This window comes from Perognathus longimembris, chromosome 12, assembly GCF_023159225.1.
Source record: "Perognathus longimembris pacificus isolate PPM17 chromosome 12, ASM2315922v1, whole genome shotgun sequence".
Lineage (NCBI taxonomy): Eukaryota > Metazoa > Chordata > Mammalia > Rodentia > Heteromyidae > Perognathus > Perognathus longimembris.
The window spans coordinates 45,635,070-45,650,324 of NC_063172.1; the positions used below are offsets into that span (position 1 = coordinate 45,635,070).

A 15,255-nucleotide genomic window follows, 5' to 3' on the forward strand; every position below is an offset into this window, starting at 1 on the left:
TTGTACTAACTGTTCTTCTGTAATTATTATTAAGCAGCCACCATTTGTTATGCTTCCTGTAAACATATCTGAAGCTTGGTATGAAGAAACAGGTATTCAAGTGTTAAAACATTTAAAAGAGCTTATGCGCTCTAGACAATTTGTAGGGCTATTAATAGCAGGCATTGTAGCCTTTATTTCCTTAGCTGCCTCTGCTGCAGCGGCTACTGTGGCTTTAACACAAAGTGTGCAGACAGCTCACTATGTTAATCAGCTTGCGCATAATACCACGCAAGCCCTGCACTTTCAAGGCAGGATTGATGATAAGGTAGACCAAAAATTAGAAGCATTGTATGAATCTGTGTTGTTACTGGGAGAACAAATTTGTGCCTTGCAAACATTGCAATGGGTGCACTGTCATGCTGGGTTTGACTTTATTTGTGTGACCCTCCATAAGTATAATGGGTTGAGATGTCCTTGGGAACAAGTTGTAGCACATCTAAATGGTATTTGGCACCATTATAATTTGTCCTTAGATCTCTTTCAACTACATAGGCAAATAGCTGGTCTAGAACAAGCTCCACCTTTGGACTCTAAAGTGGCAGAAACAGCAAAAGAACTGTTTGAGCAACTTCAACAGTATGTCCCTTCCTTAACTAATGTTAAGGGGCTGCTAAAGACATTGCTTGGCCCAGGGATACTTTTGCTGATGGTTTTCCTATGCCTTCCTTGCATTATACGCATATTGCAAAACTCTTTCATGAGTTTAGCCAGTCAGCTGCATATGGTCAAGCTCCAAGTAAATGAATTTTCCCCCTGAGAGGAACTGCATCTGGAGACGGGTTTGAGGGCAGGGCCAACTTGACCGACCTAAGACAGGGCTTTCAGCTTTGCTCTGAAGAAGATCCCCAGGAAGGGTAAGGCAGGCAGGGCGATCCCCCCCAACCTAAGACAGGCGGGTTCGCTTCTTTGAAACAAAGATGGGGGAAATGTCGGGAGCCAACAGCGAAATTCACCCTGACTTCTGGCTTACTCTCAAGGGCGTGCAAGGTCATGGCTTAGGGAGCCAACAACAAAGTTCATCCTTACCTCTGGCTATGTTGTTATCTCAAGGACATGCAAGGACATGGTTTACTTGAAGGACAGTACTAATCCAGAGATGTTTTATTATGTCAACAAGAGTCTGTTATGTAAACCATTCAACCATATCTTGTTTTACTGTCAGTTGTTATTTACCAATTTCAGGGCCTTCCTGTTTTCTTAACCCTTAGTTAATCCTATGCTATTTTCTGGTTGTCAAACTGTATATAAGCTGGAATTTAAGAATAAACATGGCTGCAGTCTTGAGTTTCAATCTCAAGATGCAGACCTCCCGTACCCCATCTTTGCCTCTTGTCTTTTTTCTCTTGTCTTGTATTTTTTCCTTTTCTTTAATCTTCGCCCCCCTCATTCAGGATTTCCTTTTCGCTGCCGGCTGGCTCAGTAGGTAACCTGAAAGAGCAAAAAGCCAGACAACGTTGAGTTTGTATTTGTTGTCCATCAGACAAAGCTGGAGTACCTGGCTGGATTTGTTGGCATTTCAGTTTATGATAAAAAATTTCCTTACGAATGGGGCAATGTCTTTCATTCTGAAAGAGGCATAAAATTCCATTGTGTATATTTACCACATTTTCCTGATCCATTCACCACCTAGCTTTATAGTTTTGAAGTAATTTTAGGGTAAAGAATGTTGGAAGGAGTGACATTGATCAAGATGCATTGTATTTATAAATTGATACATTTAGCTGAAATACCTTTTGCCCAACTACTAAAAGGTAATTAAATAAAATCATTGATATAAAATTTCCAGTGTGTAAGGTATTAGTAATACCTCATACTAATAATATCCGTGAATCTTGTCTTATTGTTTGTGTAACCATCTCAACCTAAACTTATTTTTTATTGCTATGATCAATCTACCCTATCAGCACTACCATTAAATACCAATGACATGGCATACTTTGAAAGATTCTAAATACAAAAGACACCAAAGGGGAGCTTAAGGACATTAATTATAAAGAAATACTACTACTCATTCATCGTTGAGAATGTTATGAATATTATGAAATGATTACCCATACAATTCAGATAGAATATTTTATAAATCTATCCAAAACAACAGCTTCAAATAAACAGAAAAAACAACTCCTTCATAGGTTTATAACATATATTTTAGATTCAGTTTATGCAATATAACCCACCATGTGCCAAGACACTCACAAAATTCTATTTACAAGACTATCTAGAAGCCACTGTTAGTCATCAGAAATATTACTATAACCAAATAACTCCAGAAATCAAATGGTGTAAAAAAAAAACCCAAGAAATTGTAAAATACTTTCTAGAGCCACTCTTTTCTATTTAAAATGTCTGGTTTAAGGGAAGAAATAGAGAACAAATTAACTACCATTGATGTTACAATAAAATGAAAACATGTTCAATTTAATAAAATTACTTAAAGGGAGATGTGTAAAGGATTCATATAATAGTCTGTTTGACATTTAATTATCTTCCTTTCACAGTCCAATGTTACTAAGTCTATTTTTCACAAAAGGACATTTATATAACATTCATATGTATTTGCTTGACATTAAAGCCATCTGGAGGCAATTTTTTGAAAGAAACTATTGTTCCTGTTTCTACTGTAATTAATCCATACTGAATTAATTGTGTAGCCTTATGTCTTTAAAAGACCAACTGTTACTACTCTAGATATCATATACACACAAAGCAGTCATAATAGTGGATTTGCTTTTCAAATATATGACTAAATTAAATACATCTAAAGGGTGGAGTTGGTCTACCTAGACTTTCAGAAGAGTGAGATATTCAATTAACCTATATCCTAGTCACCCATTGAATATATCAGAATCAACAATGTATCTTCTTCCAATATGATGCTGGTTATCTTCTTACTGAGTCCCTTAATGTCCATATACAGTGAGAATACTTAAGAGTAAAACCACAAACAAAATAGATGTCTTGGAACTTGTAAAAGTCTGATCTTGTGATTGTGAAATAGAAGAAATTATCCATTTGTTCCTCATACATCAAATACCTAACAAGCATGATGCTAGGTTTTCAAGGTAACACAAACAGAAGAACGGCAAGTACTTTCAATTTTCTTACAATGTAAGGATAAAAAGTTTAAAGTCATTGCAACATAACAAATAAGCATTTGACAGAAATAAAACCTAATTATTTAATACAAGTGACATTACATAGAATGTCCCTGAGGAAATAAAATGTGAGCTTAACTTGAAGGTTGAAGTGAGAAATTTCTCTAGGCTCAAGGATAACTTAAGAAGAATTAAGGCAATCTGAAAGTTTGAGAATATTGAGGGCTCTCCATGAAACATCAGGTAATGGAGGCTAGTAAGAAAAGGCAATGATTACTAAGAACTTTGTATGCTGTAAGATGTCCATGAGCCATACCCTCATAATAAAAATGTACTTTCATTGAAATATTGTAAGCAGGTAGTGATAATACTGTTCCAAAGAAAATCCAGAAAGGAGGTTTTGGATCAAGGAGATAGAAAAACAAAACCCAAACAAAGGTAGCAGGATTGAGTAAAAGAGGATACAGTAGTTACTATCAAAAAATGGATATCTGGGCTGGGGATATAGCCTAGTGGCAAGAGTGCCTGCCTCGGATACACGAGGCCCTAGGTTCGATTCCCCAGCGCCACATATGCAGAAAACGGCCAGAAGCGGCGCTGTGGCTCAAGTGGCAGAGCGCTAGCCTTGAGCGGGAAGAAGCCAGGGACAGTGCTCAGGCCCTGAGTCCAAGGCCCAGGACTGGCCAAAAAAAAAAAAAATGGATATCTATTTTTCCTACGTTTAGAGCATAGGTGATGAATAGAATGGTAAAGTATACATTCTGGAAAGATACAAAGTGGGGAGAATAAAGTCGAAAATCAACACAAGTTCTTATATGCTGAATTTGAGATATCTCTGAGAGATTTAGGTAGTATGGATAACAAGGTTGAAACTTGAAGTCTCACTAGGTTTGAAATATAGGAGGTAGCTAATGCATTTGTAAAGCTGCAGTGAAAGCATGAGAATGAGGTGACACAGAAAGTGCATCATAGGAAGGTAGTGACAAGGGTGGCCCTCTGAAGAACAGAAATATTAGGACAGACAGAGAATTGGTTAGGATGAATAAATCTGCCAAATAAGAATAAATTAGCATAGTGATGTCTGTGGGAACATAGGAGAGGAAAATAACAAAATAATAAAAGTGACAAATAATTCAGATATGACAAGTCAAGTGAAAGCGTACCCAAAATAGACTTACAAGTTCATCCAAGTTAAGTGACTTGTAGTAGAATTTTGCCTTTAAAACTATAAATCATTTATAAATTATACAGCTATTCCCCAAAAGAACTTCATATTCCACTATAAAGAAAGCATTTAACAATTGGCGAAATAAAAACAACAAATAAAACTTTCCACACAAAACTTCCTGTTGTTGGCATTTCTATAAAACTAAATCTTAAAAACAATATTGAAAAGAAGTGGAAGCAAATAAGCCTAACCATGTATTAAACTTGTTAAATAACCATTAATGGAAAAATGACTTTAGAGAACAGCTATGCTCTTAGAAGGAAAATCTAAGAAACAGAAAGAACTCTGGGGACAGGTTAAGCTTCCTCTAGAAGCTCTATTTTTGATGTAGGGGTTATAATTTACAATAACTTGGTTAAAAAACTAGTGTTAAAAATAACGAGGTAAGTTCATGCCATTAGGAATTATTTTTACTTTTTGGAAAAGATAAGAAATCAAAGCATGAATTTTAAATAATTAAATGTGAAAAGGAAACCTATCAAAATGGGAAATACAATGATAATTCATATTTTTTAGTAATAACCACTGATTATTAGCAGAAAAGCTACATCTCCATGACTGTCCTAGAGCTTTTGAGCTTGCTTCCTTATCTCCAGAAGGCTTCTCTCTCTCTCCTCTGAGTGTGTGTGTGTATGTGTGTGTGTGTGTGTATGTACCAGCACACCACTACTGGTATTTGTGCCCTTCCTGTACTTTCACTTGGCTTTTTTGCTCAAGGTTGTTGCTCTAAAATTTGAGCCACAATTGCAATTCCAGTTTTTTCTTGTTGGTTAATTAGAGTCTCAGTCTTTTCTGCCTGGGCTGGCTTCTAACTGTGATCCTCAAAACTCAGCCTCCTCAGTAGCTAGGATTACAGGTGTGAGCCTCCAGTGCTCAGCTCCCAGGAGGTATTTCTTACATACATCCCCATGACTAATTCAATCATGCTTTTATAATCTTGACTTTAAGCTCTCTTGCTCACCTGGAGGTCCTTCAGAAAAAAACAAAAACTAAACATAGATCTTTCCTGTGACCCAGATATACCACTCCTGGGCACCTACTCACCACATCACAATCCAGGACATTATAAAGACACTTGCACAATCATGTTTATTGCTGCACTATCCACAATAGCCAATTTATGCAAACAGCCCAGATGCCTAAAATAAATGAGTAGTTAAAAAACTTGCAGCACCTATACACAATGAAATTTTACACATCTATTAAAAAGATAATATGTCATTTTCAGGGAACAAATCATGTTAAGTGAGATAGGCCAAGCTCAGAGAGAGAAAGGGCACAATTTCTCTCACATGTGGAAGCTAGACGTAAAGTACATTATGAATTATACAAGACTAGGCATTCACACAAAAACTGAAGAAGGGTATTCTTAGGGGAAGAACACAAAGATCCCATGCCTATGTGCATGTGATCATATAAAATAATATTTATACAACGAACTTTAGGAAATGGAAACAAGAAGATTTTTCTTTGCTTGTATTCTTTTCTTTTTGTCTTGTTTATCTGTCTGTGGGAGGGAAAGAGCGGACATAGAAATGGAAGGACAAAGGGTGAACAAATATAGCAATGGTACTCACTAGGTACTAGGTTGAAAATGAACTATACAGCTTATGGGTAGGGACAGCAGGGAAAAACTGAGAGAAAGTGAAGGAAGGGGTAACATTGCCCAAAAAGAAATATGTATTACCTGACTTATGGTAACCCCTCCATACATAACCTTAAAACAACAATTTAAGATCTTTAAAAAGCTCTACTGATCACCGAGGTCATTTTAAACTCACAGTACTCTACTCACACTGCCAAAAGCAACCCCCCTACTCTTATCCTATATATTTTGCATATAATTTAATAAATGTCTAATATTTTGTATGGTTTCTACTTTATTATATATTACATATCTTTCACTAATTATTATACTATTTTGAATACTGATAGAGATTGAGCACCTAGAAAAGTGTATATAGCTCATAGGATTACCTGACTATGTGTTGAATTTAAAAGACTATTTAGAATTTGGAAAATCTTGAGTGCTTTTAGAAGTCAATCATAAATATACCCAGGAATAAAGCTGAAACTATTTATTAAAGTTCAGGAAAATAAAAGTAAGTCCTATGAGTTTTCCTTTGTACTTTCATAGGATATGTGTAGTATCATGGTAAGTAGGTGAAAATTTTTAAATAACCTCACAAACTAATGAAAGAGTAAAATTATCACTAAGGAGAGTGCCATTATTTATCTTTGTGAAAGTGATATACAGAAAAGTTATGGCTACGTAAGTCAGGTAATGAGTATCTTTCTTTTTGAAGAGTGTCGCCTTTTCTGTGATCCCCCTTACCCTCCCCCAAACAGAAGCTTACATACAAGACAAAATGTACAGAAATAAAAAGCAGCAACAAATGGGAAAAGCAAAGTAACAACAACAACAAAAATCTCACCTCTTGTTTCCATTTCTTGGAATTCATTTTGATAAACATCATTTGATATCATTTTTTTGAAACTTCTGATCATTGAAATCCTTGAAAATACTGAGGGTATTTTTTGGCGTTTTTGGCTAGAATTGGATTTTATTTTAAAGCCACTGCTTTAAGACTTGGTTATATGGAAAATGCCTGTCAAAACATCTCTAGTCTCAACTGTTAGATCATTCTTGAATAGTCAGTGCACATGTATACCTAATATTTGTTTTTGTCTTACTGTACGATTTGGTACTATTTTTGGTCATACAAACACCTAAAAAAGGGAAATACATATTGAAAAGCTTAAAAACAAAAACTCAAATACAAATATATTAATCTGTAGAGACATTTGTTTTTGATAAAGGGCATAACTTCATAATTTTATTGAAGAACAGAAAATTTATAAACTGCGTTAGTTTAGAATAAGAACCAAGCCCCATTTTTCTAATCAAATTACATATTTAGATCTCAGAGAATGAATATTACACATAATACCATTTTTAAAGGAATATACAATTGCAAATAGAACATTTTCCATTTAATTGGTTAAATCAATGTCTTGTCAAAGAAGCTCAGAAAAAATGGTCATAAAACTTCGCGGGGGAGGAGAGTAGGGTGGGAAAAAAAACGGAGAAAATGAGGGAGGGGGTGACATAGTTCAAAAAGAAACATACTCAGTATCTGCCTTATTCTAACAATAAAAACACAATCAAAAAGGTTCTTAAATAGGCAGAAGCACTGTTAACGTAGTAAATAAAATACAAGGAAATCAAAGCAGCCTCAACTTAAGAGGAATATAAAATACATTCTCAAGAATCGTATGACTCTTTTCTCCACTATTTTAAGAAATCATTATCTGGTGTGCCAAACTCAGTCCCTTGAAAATCCTAATTTCTTGTTCTTCTCACATTGGCTCCTAACTTATACAGAACAAATACTCAATATGAGGCAATACCTTCAAAACTTGGGGGAGAGACCTAAAAGATCTTTATATATTACCATTTATTAACTTTACTTTACTACTGTAAAACACCTAGTTATTCCATATCTTCTATCTAATTTTATTGGTTTCTCAAGAGCCCAAGGCAATAACAACTATGCCCAAACAAACCTGCTGGCTGCAATGAATGAGTGACCGGACTAATTTTCTAATGTAACAATGAAAAGAGTTAAACATGACAGCCTTCCACATTAGGAAAGCATTCTAAATTTCTATCAGAACCATAGGCATAGCAATATCAGTCAGTAGTTGGTGTTGATATATTTCTGGCTGTTGATGCAGCTTTACTGAGAGAGTGGAGTTGCTATAAGAAAAGCAAGTCAAGACCCGTGGCTCCCTTTCCTTAGGTTATACCAGGACAGTCTATTACCCAACAGGCATTCTGTTGATTGCCAAAAATTCTCGGTTGAAAGAGACATAAGTACTGCTGCTCAAGAGCTCATAACAACTCAGTAGACTCACAAAGTTACCAGATATTACATGGATTTCAGCAAAACATTTTTCCATTTACTTCAAATTCTTTGCATGAATAAAAGTGTTATATGTGTAACATTTCGAACTAATCTTCTGTAAAGGATGTGGTTAAGAACATCATCTCTTCAAAATCTACCATATAAAACAAAGCTCAGATAAGCTATAGCTGCTATCTCTTAAGACCAAGTTGAGAAACAGTAGAGTTTTTAAGCCAACACTTATTTCAGCAATGTTTCTAGTGGCATAAAAGACCTTTCAATCAGAAGCATAAAATTAGGCACTGGATATATAATGAATTCAAATTACAGAGTTTAAAGTCTTAAAGAGGAGAGCAAAATGGAGAGTATAAAAGGAAAAAAATAACAAGGATCTTTACTTTTTAAATTCTACCCCTGTTTCCTTGTGTAGAATCTGATTTTATTAATATATTCAAGACCTTCTCAAAAATTAAAGCTGAAGTTAGTCCTTCTTGGTTTTCAGCCCATGTGTATATTTCTTTTATCACTACCAAACATCTTTGAAATGTTCACCTCTCACTTTATGTGCCTCACTCTGCCTCAAATATATCTACACCTTTTTTCTCAAAGCCTGGTCATGTGGACTGTGGACAATTTCTATATTGCCACTATATTGACACTAAATTTTCGTTATCTTGCTCAACATCTCTGTGACCGTTGAAAGTACTTATTAATTTATTAAAATTCCACCGTTTCTGCCCTCTGGGATACTGACTGCTGACTTTCCAATTTTGTTGCCACTGTGTTGGGTTGTTGGTGGGTTTTGCAGTGCTTGCGTCTCAAGTTTCCTCCTGGCAGAAGTTTTCTTTTCTCTCTTCTAGCATGCTGGCTGGGTAATTTCATTATTTTTGCATGACTCTAGGTCTCTGACATGCTGACATACACTTCTCAGCAATGTTCTTCACATTTGGATTAAACATTTAGAACAAAACATGTTATGTTCATGCTTATAATGCTAGGAACTGACAGTTTTATCCCATGCCTGGAATTCATTCTATGGAACAAGTATGAGTTGTGCTAATCCCATGCCTGGTATTCATTCTATGGAATAAGTATGAGTTGATCTAAGTCCGCTAGTAACAAATAATTCATGGAATACTTAAACACTACAGTTTTGAAACATTGTAGTTCTCAAGTCCATGTATGATACTTGAGAACTCTGACAGCACTTGATCTCAGTTGAATAAGCATAAAAGACAAGTATATACCTAGTTATGTTCATAACTATAAAATTCTAAGTAAAATAGTAGCAACTTAAATTTAGCATTCTGTTTATTTTTATGCTTTATTTGAAAATGTAACTAGAATAAATGCCATATAAATAATTGCATATTAATCATTTAATAAAATTCAAACTTCATTCTGAAGAAGCTCAGACTAGAAAAATCAAACAGATCTAATTTAGAATCACATAACATTAATGTATGTAGTTGTTTTTCCTTTGGACTCTCATTTCACTATGCATTGGATTGAGATTTCCTTGATTCCCTAGTTTGAGACATAGTTAAATAGCATATTCTTCATTTCTGAAATTGCACACTTAATGACTGCTTTCATCAGTACATCAGAACCACCTTAAAGCTATGTATTGATATTTTTATGGATAACAACATAGAGTCTGTGAACCCCAGTGAAAAGTGGAAATTCTTATTTCCTTTGATAATTCCTTTGACGAAAAGTAATTCAGAATTTCAAGACAGCCACAGTCCAGTATTAAGCCAAGTAGGGCCATTCAAAGCAAAGACCCTGTACAGCTTCATAAATTATATGTTTATATAAGGTGTATGTGTATGTGCACAAGTTTATGTGATGTATGAGTTAAGTATTTTGATTAAAAATAGGGATTTGATTAAAAATAGTTCACACCTATAATGCTAGCTACTTAGGGACTGAGATGTGAGGATCATGGTTCAAATCCAGATGAGCAGAAAAGTTCATAAGGCTCTTATCTCCATTTAATCACCCCAAAGCTAGAGGTAGAGCTGTGGCTCAAGTGGTAGAGCACTAGCCTTGAACACAAAAAAGATTAGAGCCAGCACTTAGACCCTGAGTTCAAGTACCAGGACCAGCAAATAAATAAATAAATAAATAAATAAATAAATAAATAATAGGAACTTCAGCAAATATCCATGGATACTGAGGAAGAATTCAAATTTTAGATTATAAAGAATAGTTGGGTAAAATAATGATAGTCAAGAAAATACTTTCAAGTTAATTATAAATGATTATTTTGACTGATGGCTGTAAAATATTAAATCTTTAACTTCAATAGGTTTCTCTTTTGTTGATTTTGTATTATTTTATTTCATTCTTTCTATTAAGCTACATATATCATTCTGGTGATGTTTCTTCCTTACTTATTGAACACAACCCATGAATGCATATACTGCCTAGTCTCTTTTTGGTCATTTCTGGAGAATTCATTTTGAAGAACTACTCTATTTCTTTTCATCCTCAGTCATCAGTATTTTGAAAACATATTGAATATTTTACATTATATCTTGGTTTACTAAAGCAGCAACATTTAATTTAAGAAATAGCACTGAAAGATTTTTTTTCCCAAGTGATATTTTCTCATAGAATTCACTTACAACTCCATGTAGCTAAGATGTGGCCATTTTTGTATGTCCAGAAACTACTCAATGCTTCTGAATTTCTCTCACAATGAAGTTCTCCACATTTAGATACAATCTAACAAAGAGTTTATATCCTATGTCTGAACTCTTCACCCTTCCACAAAGTTTTCTTAGGCACACACTCCTATTTTGCCAGGCTTTCTGTGGTTGCATCAAAAGGGAAGACAGATTTCCTGTCTTGAATACTTTTGATGGATGGTGTTTAACCCTGCCCCCTGAAAGTCCAACAACAGAAAAATAAAATAAACTGAGTCCAAGCTACAAACAATAACTTATTTCCATCATACTGTCAAAACCTGATTAAGAATTTATCTTTAACACGTTCACCCCAGCAGTTTATGTTTGGAAGTACTTGATTTTTCCCCACTCCATTCTGTTTCAATGAGTAGCCTTTCTGTTTTTTGTTTGTTTTTGGCCAGCCCTGGGCCTTGAACTCAGGGCCTGAGCACTGTCTCTGGCTTCTTTTTGCTCAGGGCTAGCACTCTGCCACTTGAGCCACAGCGCCACTTCTGCCATTTTCTATATATGTGGTGCTGAGGAATCGAACCCAGGGCTTCATGTATACAAGGCAAGAACTCTTGCCACTAGGCCATATTCCCAGCCCAATGAGTCACCTTTCTTTGTTATCTTTCTCTCTCCTATTTTCTTTCTGCTTTCACATACATTCTTTTGCACACATAGCCTTCCATGCATTTTTACCCTATCATCTTCTCCCATCCTGCCACTCAACAATACTGAATGTCGACCATGTGCTATATATCTTCTACATAGAAGTAAGCTTGCATGGGCATATGGAAGAAGAGCCACTATGGTTAGAGTGTAGTGAACTTGATTGAACTTGATTCACCAAGAGAGGATAGATGACATTTATCGAACAGAACACAAACAAGGTCACAGTAAGGCCACCAGTACGGCCATGTTCATTGTAGCACTATTCACCTGTGGAATCAGCCCAGATGCCTTTCAGTGGATAAATAAACCAAGAAAATGTGGTGTATATAAACAATGGAATTTTATTACTCATTAGAATATTATACCATTCATAATGTAATGGAACCACTTGCAAAAAATAATATTAAATGAAGTAAGCCAGACCTAGAGAAACAAAAGTTTCATAATTTTTTCATTTATGGTAGCTAGATTGTGCCTATAAACCTATAAGTAAATGAACTGGCTAGTATACAAGTGGTTACAGATGTATTAATTGAGGTATAATAGACTCTATGGAGAACTAAAACAGTATAATCTTCTTATGATTTCTTTTTGCCAGTCCTCGGTCTTGAACTCAGGGCCTGAGCACTGTCCCTGGCTTCTTTTTGCTCAAGGCTAGCACTCTACCTCTTTAACCACAGCACCACTTCTGGATTTTTCTATATATGTGGTGCTGAGGAACCTAGGGCTTCATGTATACAAGGAAAGCACTCTACCACTAGGCCATATTCCCAACCCCAGTACAATATTTTAGAAAGACTAGGTCAAAGTCCAACAAAATCAACAGCAGGAAATGGGTACATCCAAGAGACGGAGTGGGGCCAAGAGGAGAGGGGAAGATGAATGAAGGGGCAGTGGGGAGAGAGCAGAGAATGCAATGAAGAACTCATTGTATATTCTGCAAAATTAAGAAAGGTAAGGTAAAGTTTGAGTCAAAAGGGGGTGAGAATGTTGAAGGGATGACACTGATCAAGATATATGGTATTCATTAACTGCTTTGCTATATGGCACTTCCTTTGTATAACTACAGAGAGAGGGGGGAGGGGGAGAGGGAGAGGGAGAGAGAGAGGGAGGGAGAGAGAGAGGGAGGGAGAGATAGAGGGACAGAGGGAGAGAGAGAGGAAGAGAGAGGGGGAGGAATGGAGGGAGGGGGGAGAAATGAAAAGGAGGGAGGGAGGGAGGGAGGGAGGGAGGGAGGGAGGGAGGGAGGGAGGGAGGGAGGGAGGGAGGGAGAGAGAGAGACAGAGACCCAGATCATACACAGGCTCTTGATGCCTTGGTACACAATAGGGAGTGGCCAAAGGTTGAGAAGTATGATCAGCTGTCTGGCTGTTCTGGGATTAAAGGGCTGAGGGAAAGTTGACACATCCCTTAGTCAGTCTCCATAGTCATGTGGCAGGGATTATTGACAAAACTTGTCTCCTGATTAGAAGCAAGATTTAAAAAGAAATCAATATGCAGGCTTCAGGCTTGAACCTCTTTGTCTTACTCTATAATTCATTATTCTCTTCTCCTTCCTTCCTTTTGCCTCTTCAGTGTTATATTATAACCCAATGTGGTTCTCTACAGCAGCTCCAAGTTCATTCCCATCAAGTGCCAAGCTAGAGGTCATGAACTCCAGAAACCTTTCCTGAGGTCCTCACAACAGGGCAAAGTCACACCCACATGACATCCCAGCCTTCCTGGCACCAAGTTCTAGTGACTGAGGTATTCACTGGCTCTTCTAATACAGAGGGTCCATGGATGGACTTTGGGAGTCAGACACTGGGGGCGGTTGTCCTAATTTTGCTAAGTCAACTCTAGCATGTCACTTAAGGAAGTCTCTGTTCTCTCATGTAAAGTGCACAACAGAAAATGGTCAGTTCAATAGGAAGTCTTGCCCATGGCAATATATGCAAAATACTTTCTAAACTAATGGGCACAGTGAAAATGCTAGATATGTAAGAATTACTAGTTTGCATTATTCACCTGTTCTAAGAAGGGTTTATGTGGAGTATCAAAAGCCAAGCTAAAATAGGAAACACCTAGGTAACTCAGTCCTTGGGGGGAAAGATTAATTCCTCAGTGACACAGAGTAACATGGAGAGTTTGACTTATTAGCCAAGTCACATGAAGTGCACCTATGGTGACTGTGATCATTATAGTTAATTCCTATGTCTTCTACTGAACTTGGGGCTTGATTCTTCAAGTAGCACTTACCTAGCAGATTAGGTGGGATCCTGTAATTGTTTTTTTTAAGATCCTACCTGAGCAAGGTGCACAGTACCAAAGACCCAGAGAAGAAGCTGATTAGAGAGGTTGGAGGGGCAGAGGACGTGACCCTCTTAATGTCATTCTTCACTTCCTTTTTTTTTTTTTTTACAAGATGACTTGGCAGCATATCCGCAGAAAGCAGCGACGCCTCCTCAGTGGCTTATGCTTGCCATAGCCCAGCTTTTGCCCTGCACATTTGTGACTTCCATGAACATAGGAACAACTGATGGTTCAAGCTCCCATTCTTAGTGTTGCCAAGGCGTCCAAGAGTCAATTTTAAGAAAAAAAAAAAAAAGACACACACACACACACACACACACACACAACAACAACAACAACCCCAAAACAAAACAACAACAAAAAACCTTTGGCCTGAGTCAGAAGACAGCTGTTTACTTCTGGCAGTGTTTTGGAAATTTGCTCCGTTCCCTGGTCCTGGTCTCAAATACACGCTGAAGTGGCTCAGAGGATAAACCCAAAGGTTGAACCTGCAGACCAAGCACCAAGTAGAAACTGAAAGTACAGTGCAGACTGATCCTACGGAAGTTATGGAAAAGGCACTGCGCGGAGCCGGGCAGTGATGAGTGCCGCCCCTCCCGGGATGGATGCAAGCCGGCGCGGTGTGGATGAAAGGAACCAGCGGCAGCTCCTGCACTGCCCAGCTTCGCTTGTGGCAATTCCGCGGAAGACTGGAGTCCTGGGAGTGATTATGGGTGGTGAGAGCTCGCTCCTGCTGCAGTTGCGGTCATCATGACTACGCCCGCCTCCTGCAGACCATGTTCCATGGTAAGGGCTCCTCTCCCTGGCGCGCCAGTCAGCGCGCGCATGGCACGCCCCGGGACTCCGGGAAGCGCTGCTCCCCCTACCCCGCGCCCAGGCACGTCCGGGAATCGCCGGGCCTTTGCACTTTGGACCCTCAGAGAGCACAGCCGCTCCCCTGGTCAGCCACTACCTGCGCCTGACTACTGTGGCCCCCTAAGCCGCTTGCGCCCGGCTGCGGGAAGCGTCCTGGCCGTGATAACCTGTAGCCAGGTCACTCAGATGAGTAATCAAGGACTATCAATATCAGTCTATCTGTCCGTCCCTAGCCAGGATTGCCCTGTACCCACAGGGCTCCCTAGTCTGTCTCTCCCGCCCTCCTGGTCTTGCCAGGTTACTCACAGACCGCCAGGGTTCAGCGTGCAGGAGTCCTTGCTGCTCCGAAATTCCTAGAGAACTGAAAGCAAAGCTCCCTTGGGGACGCGAGTTTAAATCCCTGGGGACAAGTCTCTGGAAAACCCCGTCTTTCCCCCTCTGGGAGGTTGGGAGTTTCCGAAGGGGACTGTACCTTGTGCCCTTTGCTG

General features: G+C 38.0%; 1 protein-coding gene across 1 annotated transcript in view; it reads left to right on the forward strand.

Moving 5' to 3' along the window:
• Positions 1–14,261: 14,261 nt before the first annotated feature.
• Il7 (interleukin 7) overlaps positions 14,262–15,255 on the forward strand; it is a 31,094-nt gene continuing 30,100 nt past the window's right edge. Inside the window, exon 1 of the mRNA XM_048358748.1 lies at positions 14,262–14,698. Coding sequence (XP_048214705.1) covers positions 14,689–14,698 — 10 coding nt within the window. The 5' untranslated portion in view covers positions 14,262–14,688. The remainder of the gene's footprint in view (positions 14,699–15,255) is intronic.